Source organism: Maylandia zebra, linkage group LG19 (assembly GCF_041146795.1).
Source record: "Maylandia zebra isolate NMK-2024a linkage group LG19, Mzebra_GT3a, whole genome shotgun sequence".
NCBI classification, from domain to species: domain Eukaryota; kingdom Metazoa; phylum Chordata; class Actinopteri; order Cichliformes; family Cichlidae; genus Maylandia; species Maylandia zebra.
Window position 1 is genome coordinate 15,322,237 of NC_135185.1, and position 16,520 is coordinate 15,338,756.

Here is a 16,520-nt window from a genome sequence, read left to right on the forward strand (position 1 = left end):
CTGTCATCAGTGATGCTTATGCTGCATTTGATTTAATTAGTATTGATCGATATTGCGAGAGCTGGCAAGCTGTCTCACTGTTGTTCTCAGCTAGTGGTATTTTTTTTTCTGCTTTATTTCACAGTTTTTACTTTTCAACGCACAAGCCTCCTCTTTCCTCCTCCAAATGTAAACATCTAACCCGCAGGGATTAGAGTTCCAGATATAAGCCTCAGTTTGTAGGTCGAGCACTGTTGGTTCTCATTCACTGCTATAAAAACGACTGGCTAAATTCTTTCTTTACTGAGCCGTACTTCAGCATGCAATACATCCTCATTCTCAGGTACTCTTGGCCCAACTGATATTGTTGAAATAAAAAAGCACCAGTTCAAGTTCAACCAATTATTTTCTGCTCAAGTGGACTGCAAGAATTCTGTGTTTTGTCAGAAGGTTCAGCGCTTCAGTGCTCCTACCAACATGACGTCCAGTCTTGTGCTTGCAGTTGGGCAGTTTCTAATAGCATATCAGTGTTCTGGTAAGTGGGATCGGTTTATTGCACACATCTCCCAGCATTAATGAGACTGTCTGGGTCACACTGTTTGCACTTAATGGATTCATAACGCATTAGTAAGTTTACACTTTTCATTTGGGATAGAAGCTTTCACACTCGTGCGTTAAAGAAACTGGCTCTTTTATTTCCTCAGTGATATTAACTGAGGGTCCATTTCTGGGGCAGATGTAATTGGTGGTTTAGTTATTGCAGTTGCAGTGATTGGTTTAGTTGCAGGTGTGTGATGTTGAGCTAAGAGGTTTGCAGGTGTTGCCTTGACGAATTTTGCTACAGTGTTGCTGTAGATGTCATTGTTGCTGTAATTATTATGTTTGCCATATTTAGTTAAGATGCAGTGTATTTTTACTTAAAAAAATGAAAGGGTCTGTAGCAACAAAAAAGTACAGTATGAAAAAAAACAAAACAAGTAAGACTGATTTTACCTTGGCTCATTTAAATAGAAAGTAGAAAAAAAGGACATAAAATAACAGCTCAGTGAATAAATGCCTCATATATAAAAAGAGAATGTGCTGTGAGGTGGTAAGGGTTTTCTGTATCTGTCCTTGTGCCAGTGGAGCTGAAACAGATGTCAGAGAAAGTGTTCTGCTGTGTGTTCAGTTAGTGGAGCCGAGGGTGGTCCGGATTAACACCCCCTTCTTCTTCTTTTTTTTTCTTCCCTTTTTTAATTTAAAACCAATCGTTTGGATGACCTCTGCAATGCAGGTGTCTTTAGTGCTCTGCTTAGTTGCAGATATAATGATTTAAATGACTGTCCTTTTTCAAAATCTCTGCTTAAAACATTCTCTTACCTGATTGGTAAAACATTCCTCTTATCTGTGTTGTTTTTTTGTTTTGTTTTTTCTCCTTGTGTCCGGTTAAAGAATGAAAAAGGGCAGTGTCCAGCAGACGTGGTGCCTGATCCCCTCGACATGCCTCTGGACATGGCTGATGCAGCAGCCATGGCCAAAGAGCTCCGGACTTTGCTGAGACAAGCGTTACCCAGACCCAGCTCCCCTCTGCCCCTCACCCTGAAAGCCCAGTCCCTCCCTGCTCTCTCTGATAAGGCCAGGCTACAGCTCGCCTCCATGGGAATCCGTCTAGGTGACCGTGTGATTATAGCTGCACAGAAGGTGAGTTGTGGCTCTGAGCAGTGATCTTCACTTTTATACAGCAGTACTTTCGGTCTTACTTAAAGCTTTTTCATATCTCAGAATGGTACAATAGAGGGAAGTTTCACAGCCCTCTAATTATGACTCAGTGATTAGCTGAATTCAAATAAGTCCACACTTCTCCAGTTTAAAATGAGCTGTCTCTTAGCAGCAGCGAGTCAGTATATTTAAACAAAGCTCACTAATGCAGGGCTCTGTCTTTGCTTTTTCAGTTTTGTGCTGGAATATGATACTAACTTTGGTTTAGGGGCTTCAGTCAGCCTTTTTTCTACTGAAATCGAGCGTCTCTTTAACACTTACTGTAATTTTTTCCCCCCTTTATCACTTTGTGAAATTTGCAGGTCACGTCTTGCCAGTATTTCATATGCTTTCACAAACTGAAGCGAAGTTGTAGCAGAAGTAATAGCTAGCTAGATTTGGTTGTATCCATCTAAGTTTGCCTGAAAATGAATACCACCAGGAAACAATTTGGAGGCCACTTGCAAGTCCACTTGGTACAATGGAAATTAAAGCCCTTGATAAGGCTTGACAGTGGGATGCTGTTTAAAACGATACGGTGCCAGTGGAGCCTTTTGTGTGTGCTGCTATTAAATTATCAGCTCCTGCTGGTCCACAGACTGGAAACGCTGGAGTATCGATGATGCCGTGTGCTGTTTTCGTCTTAATGTTGCAATAGATTTTTCACCTGCTGTTACATTGAAGTCCAAGCTTTCTGCACATACCACAACGACACTCAAGACACTTTTTATCCTGATGGTTTTAAACACGGGACCTCTGGAGACACTTTAAGCAGAGATTAAACCGTCTGCATGGTTGTGCGTGAATCCTGTATACCGAGTGAGTTTCCTGTTCCACTGGAAAAGTCTGTGCTGGATAGAGTAGTATGAAGAAACTTTGAATGATATTTTGTTTAGAGTTGGGTTATGTCATAGTCTTAAAACCAGGCAAAGCAGAAGGATGGTATTTGTGTTTGTCATGTTGATTTTTAAATGAGAGTTTGATGTAACTGTATGCTTGAGAGATGCTTGTTTTCTTTCCTCTTTGCATCCTTTTTGTTTCACTTGGTTTTACTGTGTGTGGGGAGAGCGTCCTGAAGAGTGGAGGAGAGACAGGTGAGCCATTTCATGTGGAAATAGACTGAAGGAGCTGGTAAAACTATCGGCCTAAAAAAAGAAAAAGAGTAAATTTTGAGGAACTAACAGTCACTAATTGTTCATCAATGCTCTCCTGCAAATAAAGCTTCCGTCTTTCTTTTCATGCTAGAAGCGAACAGAGTTATTATCGTTTTATATTTTAAAAGTACTTTTTATCATCTTTGTGTTGTTTTTTTATGTTTTAAATTAAATTAAATTTAAATTAATTAGTTTTTTGAAAATTGTTAAATGTTTTTGGGGTTTTTTTTCTTCTTTTTTTTTTTTAAATATTTTGAGTGGTAGTGTTAGTCCTTTTTGTTTATCATTATATGTAGGGTATTTGTTAGTTTAGGAATTTAATACAGCGCTTTTTGAAGGAAGTGATATGCGGCATTCCAAGTCTGAAACGGGTGCACGAAAGCCTAATCGAGCAGGTTTTGCTGACAGATTTTATCATATTGACAAAGACTAAAACTGAAAAGAATATTTGCTTTATGTTTTTATTTCCTTTTAGTTTTGTGGGTTTACAATATCATTTCAGTTAGTTCTGTATTTTTCCTCCAAAATTATAGTTTGTATTATTACTTTTTCCCCACATCTAGTTTTAGTTAGTGATGGCTATAGGGATTATGGTAAGGTTGGGCGATTTGCTCCGTAGTGCTCCATCATTTATCCAGCCCTCATAAGGTACCGTGTGTGGGTGAATGCTGAACAGCTGACGTCGTATTAAGACAAAATACTTGCTGCGTCTCTGCTTATTTACCTTTAATATATGATTCAACTATGTGATCCAGTTTTTTTCTTCCTCTGTAAAATCTCTCACTTTTCTCTCCTGCTCTCTCCACCTGTCAGTCCCACCCACAGTATTTCATGTCAAACACCTGGTAGAAAGAGGAGTTAAGGAGACCGTAACTGAGGCTACGCCAATTATCAGCGCCCGAGAAGACATCGTGAACGCTTCCCGCCCATCCCGTGTAGATGTTAGTGAAAATGTTGGGAAGACAATGTTGGAGAAACGTGAACATTTTATTTGTACTGTATAATCTGCAGATTCTGACAGAAATCTGCAAACATCCTTTGAAGCACCGCTCCTCTAAAACAGCAATACGGATAATTATTAGGCTATTTGTAAATAACAAAATTGGGAAACGTAAAGTCAGAAACAAGTCTTTATATTAACGGCCATCAGTCAAACAATAGTGTTTGGTCTGGGTAGAAACAGAGCGCGTCGTGTGTGACGTCTTCTTTTGCGCATGCGGGCCGCTTTGAGGGTTCACACTAGAGCGCGTTTACTGTCACATTTTATTTGTAGTGTGAACAAGCAGACAAAAAAATCAGATTTGATCAAAAAATCGGAATTGAGCATCAAGACCTGCAGTGTGAACGTAGCCTGAGTGTCTCTGCAAATGCACAGTTACATTAAGCCTTAGCTTTAAAAAATCAGTCCAGCAGTCAGAAATATCCTGCTATTTTATGATGGGTTGCTGTAGCCTCTCTACACACGCATTCATTTCAGAGCAGCACAGAAGTCGGGGTGTGAACCTGTGTGCGTACCCAGGCACACCTGTGTTGCTCGTGTGGTTTTGCAATATGTAATTATAATGAGGCAGATTCAATTTATTATAATACTCATATTAATTTAAAGCACAACTGGAGAAATTAGATTTTTAAAAATAGCCTTGACTGGCGTGCTATCGCCGCTCATTTTGAAATAAACGTCTGTCAGCAGAACCCAATTGGATGGTGCTGCTTAAGTGGATACACATTAACACAATACTACCACCACCACCCCAGTTAGTAATGGTATTGGTTATTGGAGATTTCTATGCCAATCAGAGAATAGAACAGATTGGCCAGGCCAAGGTTATTAATATCTGTGTACCAGTAATAAATGCACATATAGAATCTGTATTGCATTTACTAAGCAACATCTCCATCAATCCAACAGTCCAGGTCTTTATAGCATGGATCCTGCATCACATTAGTGCCATGCACCGGTGCCGTAGTCCATTGTAGCCAAAGTTAAGAAGCTTTGGTTACATTTTCAACCAAGACAAAATAATTTCCAGTTGCTAAGCAACACCATTTGGGAATCCATCAAGCACTCTCGGTTATGGCCATCAGATCACTCTGGCACATCATCAACATTCATCTGAGCATGTTCATCTCCGGTGCCTGGTATCAGTATTAGAAGTTTTACAAATGCATGTGCTCATGTTCTTTGTCTGTGAGTCATTCTTTTCTAATCACCGACTCTTACCCAGTCCAAGTTCACAGGCGGCAGTGTGAGCCGCACTGGCTGTTTCTTTGTAGAAGTGAGAATGTCTAATGAGTTCAACTGTAAACGTAGCAGCGCTGTAATTAAAAGCATTTATACAAAATCTGTTGACTAGTCACAGTGTAATTATACTTAGCATTTAAAAAATGCCCTGTCCTCTTTAGTTATTTTTTTGGTCATAATTCTAACACATACAGTGTAACTATAACGCAGCTATACAGCACACTGCATTAAGATAGAAAAGTATGGATGTTGAAGTGTGGGTGTGAGGAATGACAGATATATTGTGGGAAGGCATTAATTGGCAACAAATTGTCAAAGTACAGAAAAGAAAAGAAAAAAACCCATTGTCTTCATGATATAAAGAATATGTGGTGAAGAGTACTGTACAAGTAATGTCTAAAGGAAGAGGGGAAAAAGTGCAACAAACCACCAGTTTAGGTGATTAATAATGGCAAAGCTGTAACAGTATGACACATAACATCACTGTATAATAAGTAAAAATAAATATACGGATGCAATTAATTCTTAACCAGTTAAGTAAGGCAGTATGGCAAAGATGCATGCACAGATTTTGGTCCTAAGGGAGAGGGCAAGAGAGTAATGGCATAAAAGCTCTGAATTTCTGTATTGTTGCCATTAGCTCTGCAGTGTTACTCATTAGCCTAATCAGTAACCTTGCAGTTTTGTAAAATAGGATTCATGGTACTGTGTTGGTTTCAGTTCTCATAGCTCTTTGGTTCCTCACAGGGAGAGTCCATGGGAATTCAACATCCAAAAAGCCAGTAGCACAGCCTGACAGTGATGATGCTGTGCATAGTTGAATGTTGATTGGTTAAAAAGATGGCTTGGCTTGACCAGGTAATGCTGAAATAAAGACATATGAAACATCAAAGACCGAAAAAAGCACTGATGGTTAAAAAGGACAGTTACAGCAGTTTCAAATTGCTACAAAGAAGTCGTTTTTTCTTTTTTTGTGTGTACGCGTTTTCATACTTTGGCTCGGTCGCGAGAACAAAGTACTAAAAAAAATCCACATTTCTTTTAACATTGTACAGTCTCCCAGTGACAGCATGTGAATACGTGTGCACAGCACCTACAGACTACCAATGCAGGACCATGCTGGGACCTTAAGCCATGTGCAATCCTTTTGAAATGAATCACACTTTTATAAGAAGGGTATTTAGCCCCATAGGTTAAATACAATTCATTTTTCTAATTGAGTTCATTGCACTGTTCAGCTCTGACAATTTGCTACATGGTGTCTCTGCTCTAAAATTAAATGAGGACCCCAGAAATCTTTCTCTTTGTGCTTTGTGTTTTAATTTGAAATCATCGGGCTGACAGCATGGGCCCAGTCCACCTTATGTGACCTAACAAAGCAGGTGAAAGACACTGAGTGCAGTGCCATGGGCACAAATTACCTTACTTTATGGCAGTCATAGGTAATTCAACATCACTAATACTTAACAGCTTTTCCATTTTTCTTCCCCGAAGACAATTTTTTTTGACAGTTATGGGGTCTGCTCTGTACTTCTGGAACTGCATCCATTTCTCACACAGAGTATTTACTAAGTTTCTTTGTCCTCATGCTGAAAGAGTGTCGCGTGAAGACGACCGGAGTAATGAAAAATGGCAAACAGTGATATATCTAATAGAAGGAATTAAATTGAGCTTTGTTAAATGGAATATCCTTTTTACTGCACTAAATCTCAGGAGATCTGTTTCACAAACCATCCGTGTAAGCCATGACATTATAGCTGATGTGAGTTGCACGATTTGTAAGTTAAAACTCTTCAATTACCTCTTGCTACCTATTACTCCTTTCAGTATTACCTCTCTGCAGACACCTAACATCCAACATGATTGAAAGTAATGAAATTTAAACAGTAATGAAATTTTTGCAGTGACACCTTTGCCCTTGCACAAATAATCTTAGACTTCATAAGTAAAGTCAGTTTTATTTAAATACCCCTATACTGAATAAATGTGCCCAGTCTGTAAGGCACACGATACCCTTCTCATAACCCTTCCTCATTGAAGAGGGAGTAATGAGTGTGCTCAGACCTCAAACTCACTGAAAAACAAACTTGGTATTTAAAGTGGTGCTGTTGAACTTTTTAAAAAAAATAAATAAAAAAATGATGTAGGCCCCATTACATCAAAAAGATTTGTAGTCATTCTTTAAATAACTCCACTTTTATGAAAGATATCTTAAAAATGGACTCTTATTAGATTAGGGAGCACCTTTTCCACTCTAAGGGCTCATGAGTTAAAATTGTACAGTTTTATTAGGCCACAGGAGAGATCATGCTGAAAGAGTCGGTGTTACTGAAGTCCTAATACTTTTATGGAAGTGTGAATTTGTGAAAATAACCTGCAAACAGCCACTTGAGTCAAAGATGTCTGAATTTCTTGCATTTGTCTATGCAAGTAAACCCAAGCTTTAAGGTTTCTGACATTTACCATTTGATGAGTTAAAGTCGGTGAGTGTGGGAAGACCGTTAACATAAGTGATGTTGGCTGGCTTTAGTGCCCAGTGGTATTGATGGCAGTAGTTTATTGTGTAGTGGAGAAACATTAGAACAACGACTTCCAGCTCTTCAAACTCATGTCTCATATTTGCAAACTGTAAGTAACTCTACCATCCGGGATTTTACAATGTGCTTCAAAATGCATAATTTCATTTCAGTTTACTGCTGATTTTCTGTCATGACCAGCTTCTCTGTGAACACCAGATTTATGGTTCTTCGGTCTATGATAATGCAGTGGATCTGGCAGTATACTTAATCACCTGTGGGAGCTTACTGTTTTAGGACTCAGAAGTCAAAGCATTTGATTAATCGCCTCTTCTGATATTCTTAATGTGTACACACTGATGTACACAACTAGCCACCTTCTATTGCCCCTGTTCTTCTTTTTGAAGGCTCCTACCACTATAGTGTGTGTGTTGTATGCTTTTCTCTAAGGCCGTACCAGGAAATACTTTGTGCCAAGTTGTGTGGTTTGCTAATCAAAACTCGTATCTTATCTTTAAGCCAGTGCTCAGAGCTGGTTCCAGTTCTTTTAGTGAATGTTTTGTTTCTTATTGATGTTTTCCATATTTTCTATTTGACCTCCTGTGGTACATACATTTATTAACACAGGTTGGAACTCTGCGGTTCTGCGGCAGCACCGAGTTCTCCGGTGGCCTGTGGGCCGGAGTGGAACTGGACAAACCAGAGGGAAAGAACGATGGCTCGGTAGCAGGTGTTCAGTATTTCAACTGTCGAAACAAACATGGTAGGTCGCGCCCGGTGCTTGAAAGCAAAAACAATGACACACAACTGCTCCCTTATTTAGATTAGAAACTTGGATTACCAACTGTTTAGGCTCTAAAAGTGTAGCTTTTATGTTTTGAGCCCATATTAAATAGTGTAATAGTACAAAGCAAACTTGAATGATCAAACAAGACTTTTTTATGTGTTCTCCTGCATTCAGACATGAGCAGCAACACACTGACTGCAGTTCACATAATAGCATAATCGTTTCCTGGACCTTTTAAATTGTCTGGTCAGTTTTTCAGTGGCGTCTGATCTAACCATAGGAAATAAGATTTGACCTTTTGGCCAAATGTCAGTAAATTCATTCTGTTTTCAGCACTTAAAATGTGTCCTGGCACAGAAAATCTCTTTCATGCTGCCCTTTTATGTATTTAAATTATCCTCATTCTGTGTCTCGTCAGTGATGATATTCTTACTTGGTTATGCTTAGAGCCTTTTCTACTTTTATAGGAATTTTTGCTCCACTGTCCAAGATAAGCAAACCTTTGGAAAGACATAAAACCAGCACTACAAAGAAGTCTACACCCGTGCGCCCCCCTCGTCGCATCGACCTGTCTCGGATTACTTCCAAGATTAACACAGGTGAGAAACAAGCGATAAAGTGTTACTGCTAAATTCAGATAATCAATGTTGGGTCTGCAGTGCGCTTGATCTTGTTTATACAACCTTCTAATTTGTAGATAGAAGTCACAGGAGTTGAATGACGTGTCTGTTGAGCGAGCTTTGGTTTGTTTGTATGTCGTTCTATGGTTATATGGTTTTGTTCCTACGACTGAAGTTGTGCTCAGGTCCTGACAGACCTCCTTAAACACTGCGACAAAGACAGTGATGGTAGCGTTGTTTTTGAAATTAAGTCTTACCTCAGGATTTCTGCCATAAAATACTCTAATAAAAAAGGCTTAAATTGATCAAAACCTGAACTACAAAGATGGGGAGTCTGACTAGCTGGGTGAGCCCTGGGGCAGGTGTGTGTGTGTGTGTGTGTGTGAATGTTTATTAGAGCAGGTGAAAAAGGTTTTACAAGGGCAGGCATTTCCTCATGCCACAGGTACTAATCTACAGTCCCCTGGATACTTTATTTCATATTAAAAAAATCAACAGAACAGTGCTAACTTCATAGAAAACAAATATTTTCAAATGACAGCATTAGTCATTTACACAGTTCCAAATACATTATTACTGAAGCCACTGACATTTCGGAACCCTCTTACTTTAGGGGGTTTAGGACAGTTGAAACTGACTTCATTGCTACTCCATTGTTTCACTAAATGAAATGCACAATGTGTGATTTTGGTGATTATAATCCTTCTCTGTTATTTGACTAATATCATAAACATTTAAAAGTAAAATATATTTGCAAATGGGAGTTTAATTTTTCGAAACGTAGAGGTAATAACATTCAGCAGCAGCATAATATTGCTGCTGCATTGACACTAAGCATTTATTTATTGGCAGATTTTGATCTATTAAAGACTGAAGGCAAAAACTAAATTGAATTCAATAAAGGTGAAAGACTGAGGGTAGTCAAAAAAAAAACTGCAATCAAGTCCAACAGCTCAGAGTGAAGTTTGGTTATTATAGTGTAGTTTCAGATGATGGTGCCCCTTTGTTGTGGGACCAGATGATTGCTGGTTCGTAGATGGAGCCCCTGGTTTAAATGATCCAAAAATCGAAGAAGTGGCGTTTCTGTAAAGAGAAAAAAACAGGTGAGCTTTAATGTTAGTTGTATTCATGGGTTGATTAGTCAGTTAAAGTATTTGAACATTATAGTTTTCATCACTTAAGAAAAGTCAGAGCAGAGTAGTAATAAAGAGGCACTGTCAAGTTGTCATAGTTGCCTCCATTAATATTTTCTTGCCAAAAAAGAAAAGCAATCCATATGTTTATTGGCTTTGCTTCTGTTTAGTCAAATATTTACTTGTTGTTTTGTAGATTTTGTAGTGACACACTCATTCAACATCCAAAATTGATGCCCCTACTGACGTGAGCACCTTTTAGCCTACTGTGGGAGAACTAACTCACCCCACAGTGTTCAGATGATGCCATCAGCTGCAGATATCACTTCAGCCTCTCTTTTGTGCTTAAAAAATAGTCCTTCTCAACGTTCCTACCTGGTATGAGCCATGCCACTACATGGATGGATTTATTGCATCTGTGCTTTCATAGTAATCTTATTAATCTTAATCTGAATAGCTTGAAAAATGGATTCGGAACCAGTGCCAAAGGATAAGGCAAAAATTGCTGACTGCTGACATAACTTGGTGCTCTCAGTCTTCGGATGGTTCCTTACCGTTGACATTTGCAGTAAATGCGCTACACCATTGTAAAAGCTGTGTCTTGGTATGGTTTTTGGGTTTTGCTACTCATGCGGCTTATAGCTGTATTGTTGTGGGTGGTGTAATACTCAGAGGTTTTGAAGGCCACTTGAACTGGACGTGATTGGAATTGCAGACCTGAGAGGCCTTTAGAATTCGGTGATTGATAGTCCAATTAAGCAGGATTTAATAACTATGGCATAGACAGGCTGGATAGGCTGGCAGCCATTCATCACAAAGTGCATGTGAGTGTTTTGTGTACCATGCAAGGCATGTGAGGCCATGTGTGTCTACAGCTTCATACAGCCCAGAGAACTAGACTAATTTATGACCACACACTTAGTTTTCAGGGCTTTGTCGAGCCACCTGTGTTACTGTCCCATTGGATCTGCAGTGCAGGCTGCTGGCTCGTGTTTATCTATAGATTGAACGGGTCTTTGTGGAACTGCCTTGTCTCGCTAACCTGGGGAGACAGACACGGCAGAATGCCAGGCTGGCCCCTCTTGGAGTGTGTCAACTGTAACTCAGGCCTCAAAGGGTGGTGAGAACATAGACAACTGCACAAAGCCACCTCCGCTTAATTCATAAAGCCTCAGTCTGTGCTGCAGTCTGCCACTTGAAGTGAATGCCACTATGTGTATGTGGAAGGGATAGATAGCTCTATCTACCAGGAGGTCCCTGCAAGCTAAAGGTCAAGTGACAAGAAATGTTTGGTATTCTGAGTTGGAATGTAGGCTCTTCTCTGCAGTTCAGAGGAAAGACACAAACTCTGTCTCTGAAGGGAGCATTTCCCAGCTCCCCCTAAATGTTAACTGAAATGGCAATCAATAAATACCAGGTTGATTTGAGATTTTTCTAATGACTTTTCAAAGAGCAATGTAAAACTTAAACACGGGCGTCCTGTTGGTGACTAGAAAGAAAAATGAGACAGTTTTATGTACCTGTTGAATCCTCATTAGAAATTAAATGTGTTTATGCACAGATGTTGGTTGATATTGTCTATTATAAACAAAGTCCCTCATGTTGGTAATATCCATACAGTCAGTTTTTAGTTTTAAAAGCCTGGAATTAGACTGTCAAGCCCCTGCCTTCGATTACTCCCTCATCCACAGTACACTGGATCCCTACTGTATGGCTCCTTATGCTCACAGGGGGGGGGGTCGTCCCAAGTGGCTCATTTGAGCTGGGTTTGGCTGGGCTCAGGGGGGAAGGCCTGACCACCAGCCGGTCACCAACAAGCGCACCCTCCAGGTCTGACTCCCTGCTGGGGCTGGGGTGTGTTTCCCCTGCCCAAAGTGTCTAGTTGCCTTTTTTTTCTCCTGCATGCATGTTTATTCCTTCTGGAATCCCTAGACGAGGTTTTTCAGGTGTATCCAACTGGAAAGAGACCCCTGGACACACACAAGGACACACTAGAGGGATCATGTCTCTCAGCTGACTTAGGAATATGTTTGCATTCCCCTATCAGAGCTGAGGGTCTGGATGGGGAGGTCTGGAAATCTCTCCTTAGGCTGCCACTGTGACCCAGGCCTTGATAAGCAATAGAAAATGGATATGTGGACGGAGAGCGGTGTATTCATTATGATGATATTTTCTCAGACGGATACCACACCATAAAAATAACAAAGTGTTGAATAAAGAGCAGATATATTTAAAGTCAGCAAACGATATAAGAGGCTTAAAATTACAGTTTGTTGCTAAAAGGTTGTTAAAACACAATTACACGTACTTCTGCAGGAAATGCTGTTTTTCTGTGTTGAATCGGTCTAAGATTCCTTTTGAAGTTCTTTGGTGTTCACTGTCATTTAGGCCTTTGTGTGCACACAAGTGCTTGTCTCAGCATGTTTGTCTGTTTTTTGTTTGTTTTAAAAAAAAATAATTTGATTGTGTGTTGCAGTAAATGAAAAGTCAGCTTCAGTATTCATGTATCATTTATACTCTGCAATGTCATGCTGTCCCGTATTTGCATTTCTTCACTTCCCTCCGCGTGCCTTATCTTTTCAGTGTAGCATTTTTGGCTCTGCCTTTAACGCAGTGCTGCACTGTGTGTCTTCATAGACTCCTCATTTAAAATTCTCCTCATTTAAAATTATTTCCTGTAATTTGTTAGACTTCATAAACTGCCCTTCTAGGGCTCAAATCAACAAAACCAAATCTTGGTCGACTGAAATCTTACCTACTCTTCAACCACTTGATTTACCATCGGTGAGGGTGGGTGAGGAAAAGTTCACGCTTGACTTTTTGGTTATTTGTTTGAACAAAGTGCAGTCACACTAGCAACCAGCAAACTAATTGACAGCTGGTGTCAGTTTGTTTGGAGCGGACTCAGAGTACACGTTCAGTTCATTTAAACACTAATTAAGCAAGTTTTGGCAAGTTCACAGTTTCAACATCGCTGCCTTTTTTTTTTTTTTTTTCTTCTCCTTTTTGCGACGGTAGATTATTCGCCCTGCTGCCAGAAGTAATGTGGGCTATTGATGCACCACTTTTCTCCACATGGAAGTAACACTGGCAGCCGAAAATGAGAATTTGGTTGGATAAGAGCATATCAACCGGTCGATCTTGAGACTACAACCCCGTGTGTTTTGCACAGGGTTTGCACAAATTGACCCAACATTTGTCCATTTGGAGGGCTGCTTTACATGCAAAGAGCTCCGACTTTGTTGACAAAGTTCCACCTATGTTGTTTTCAGTATAAGTGCTTTTTTTGGCAATCAGGTTGCTGAGGCACGCCCTTAAACGGATACAGTGTGACACCAGTGCAGATTATTCAGTCAGATTGATGGGTTCCTTAGTTCAGCCAATTTAACCTGTCTGACTAGACAATTTTACTACAATTTCCAGCTGTCAATATGGCTTTTATTTACCAACCTTGCTATCTGATGAATAATGCTCTTGTGTCTCTTTTGTGTGTGTGTGGGTTGAAAGGTTTGTCTCCTTCTGTTAAAAACACACCTGATAATCAAAAAAGTGCATCTGGTCCTCATCAAGACACAGAGGGCGACGCCTCAATCGTAAAGACAGGTACTGGAGTTATAGCTGAGCTGGCTTTAATGCACTTCCTATCTGAGAATGTAGTGTGGGGATGTATTTGAGCTTTAGCAGAAGCTGGGGGAATTGTTCAAATCCCGCTTCCTCATCTGTGTCTGTACACCTTAATACTTGAATCCAGCATCCTAATCCATCTGTGTCAGTGTCTCTTTAAACAAAGTACTGCCCATGTGAATTAAAGCGATGCTTTTAATAAACAATTGTGTATAATGCATAAGCAAGTGCTGCATAAATTCCTCCATACAGTGTTCTCTGTGCATGAAGCATGCACACAGAAATGACAGAAACAACAACTGTCTTTTCTTTTTCTTTTCTTTTTCTCTTTTTAAAATCAGTGCTGAGACAAACTACCCAAGGCTGACAATTGAAAACAAGTTTTGGGAAAGGCTGACAAGTTTCTCTAACATTTCTTTCCAGGTTTCAATTACTTTGTAGCTGAATCTTCCCTTCTTAAAGCATTCTGGCACTGATTTAATCAATTAGCTTCCAAGAGTCGGGCACTTAATGAACTAATGGCCTGTGAAGGTCTGTGAAAGTTAAAAGCTTAATGAGGTCCAGCGTCCAAATAGCTTCTTAAGAGCGAAATCCGGCATCCTCGTCTTCCATGTCATTCCCCAGTGTTGGGCGGGGATTAGCATGTTGCCCTTTAGTTGGAGCTTGGTAATGGTACATGCAACTGCAGAAGACTGAGCTCATTTGATGTGTGCTACCTTAGATTGATGTGACGCTGCTGCTTAGTTTTTAGGCAAAAAAAAATAAAAAAATAAAGTGGTAATTGCCAAGATCCTGCTGCTGTAGGCACTGTCACACTTGAAAGAATAAAATGGAAAATGAATAATAGACTGAGCTTCATTATCTCAGTGGCATTAGAGTTACTGATATAGGTCCAAATGGAGGGATGGTGGATTCATTATTAAGAGGAGAAGCAGGCATTTGGTGCCGTGTGATTTTTAGATAAAGTGGATAATAATGTAGACAGCTAATGTCCCAGCTAAGCCTAGATGCAACAGTTGATAAGCCATTTTGATATATGAGTAGCGTGTGTGTGGCAGTATGGCTGTCTTGGTGTGAATTAATTATTAATGTGAGCTATTGAGTTTGCTTTGGCCATTTCATTAGATTTTTTTTGAGGGGTTCCTTCTCTTATTTTTTTGTTTCTGCATTGCACCCACAGGCATCCTCTCCCGCTCTCTCTCCTCTTCGTCGTCTTCCCTGGACTCTAGACAGGGACCGGGCGCTCGACCCCGTCCGCTGCCCAGGCAACGGCTTCCTGCCAGGCAACGAAGGGAGCGTGTTTCCCCGAGTCCCAGAATAACACCTTCACCAGCCCTCCGCTCTTCTGCTGGCACCACTGCAGGTCTAATAATCTCATAGTACTGTATTTCATGATTTCCCATCATTAAGCAGAATCAGCCGCGTGAAATTGAGAGAAATGATGATCAAAGCTAACAAATGGTTTTCCTCTTCCTCGCAGGTTTTCGAAGCCGAACCCCCTCAGGTAGCAGCTCCCTGTGTGATGGCTCTGAGGTGCGCCTCGGGGAGAGGGTGCTGGTGGTCGGTCAGAGAACTGGTGTGGTCCAGTTCTACGGAAAAACCAACTTTGCTCCAGGTCGAACACATTTTCTCAAACACATGTGCTCTACATAAAAGATGGGTTTAGTTTGTATTTTGTGAGATCGCAGTTCAGCAAAATTATTAAAGGTAGATATCATTTAATACAACATTCATTGTTCGTCTTCTAAATTATAAACCTGTTAGCGTCATAATAAATGATAAAGCAGAGCATGATTTACAATGTGGCTAATTTGTAAGTGACAAGTCGCTGAGCATACAGTGTCCTTAGTTTCTCAGTCCAACCCATCCCTGGATGGAGGCTTCAAAGCAGGACTAACCAGTGGATGATGTTATGATGAGGCTATTATTCAGCGTTTGATGCTGGCATTTATCACATCAGCTGCAAAGCACATTAATCACATTCTGATATTATTAAGAAAAATGTCTTTCTCAGCTTATTAACTCATCAGCTTTATTCACAAATTGTAAGATGTAAATTAGTGTGAACTTTCCAGTGTAAATGATCAATATTCTCAATCAATGTTCCTGTGGTGCGAAATACCTTCGCTGTGTCAAAGGTGACTGGCATGGCCAGGATGCGCGCAAGATGTTGTGTGGTGACACTGCCACGATGCATTAGCTGACGCATTTTATAGAAGCCAAGTCCGCCTGTTTAGGTGGAGAGGTTGAGATGCTCGCTTTGGATTTTGGATTTAAATATAATGTCAAGGTTTTTATTTATTTATTTATTTGTTTTTTTTAAACAATTGGCTTTATTTGACATGGGTCAAATGCAAAACATCACTGCAGTGACTCCAAAGGATGCCTTATTGAAAATAAAAGCTAATTAGAAAATGCAAAACTACAATAACTTGGGTGTATTGGATATAGACAGGACAGTTGATAAAAGTCTCATTATTGTGGAATTTCCTTAAAGTACCTTAAGTCGGTGGCAGTGGTATTGTGCTTTATGTTGTGCAGCTTTTCTTTTCTTTCAGGCGACAACAGTAAACATTGCTACACTGGAATCCATGTATATGAATGAATTATAGCATACTGAGGAAAACGTGTGCTTGGAATTAAATAATGGAATTAAGTAGAAAAAACTTTTTGGGTACATGACACCTTGAATTTGGAAAGAACTTTAACAAAGAAATCTTAAAAGCTT

At 39.9% G+C, this 16,520-nt stretch overlaps 1 protein-coding gene across 6 annotated transcripts in view; it reads left to right on the plus strand.

Annotated features, from left to right (window-relative positions):
* The window catches only part of LOC101474508 (CAP-Gly domain-containing linker protein 4), a 64,138-nt gene that overhangs the window by 37,051 nt on the left and 10,567 nt on the right, over window positions 1-16,520 (plus strand). For 4 of the 6 annotated variants that reach the window (XM_004559276.6, XM_004559275.6, XM_004559273.6 and 1 more), the window contains 6 exons: window positions 1,411-1,659; window positions 8,256-8,391; window positions 8,883-9,014; window positions 13,676-13,771; window positions 14,973-15,155; window positions 15,273-15,407. In XM_004559276.6, coding sequence (XP_004559333.2) covers window positions 1,411-1,659; window positions 8,256-8,391; window positions 8,883-9,014; window positions 13,676-13,771; window positions 14,973-15,155; window positions 15,273-15,407 — 931 coding nt within the window. The remainder of the gene's footprint in view (window positions 1-1,410; window positions 1,660-8,255; window positions 8,392-8,882; window positions 9,015-13,675; window positions 13,772-14,972; window positions 15,156-15,272; window positions 15,408-16,520) is intronic. The other 2 variants (XM_004559278.6, XM_004559277.6) reach the window with 2 other exon arrangements.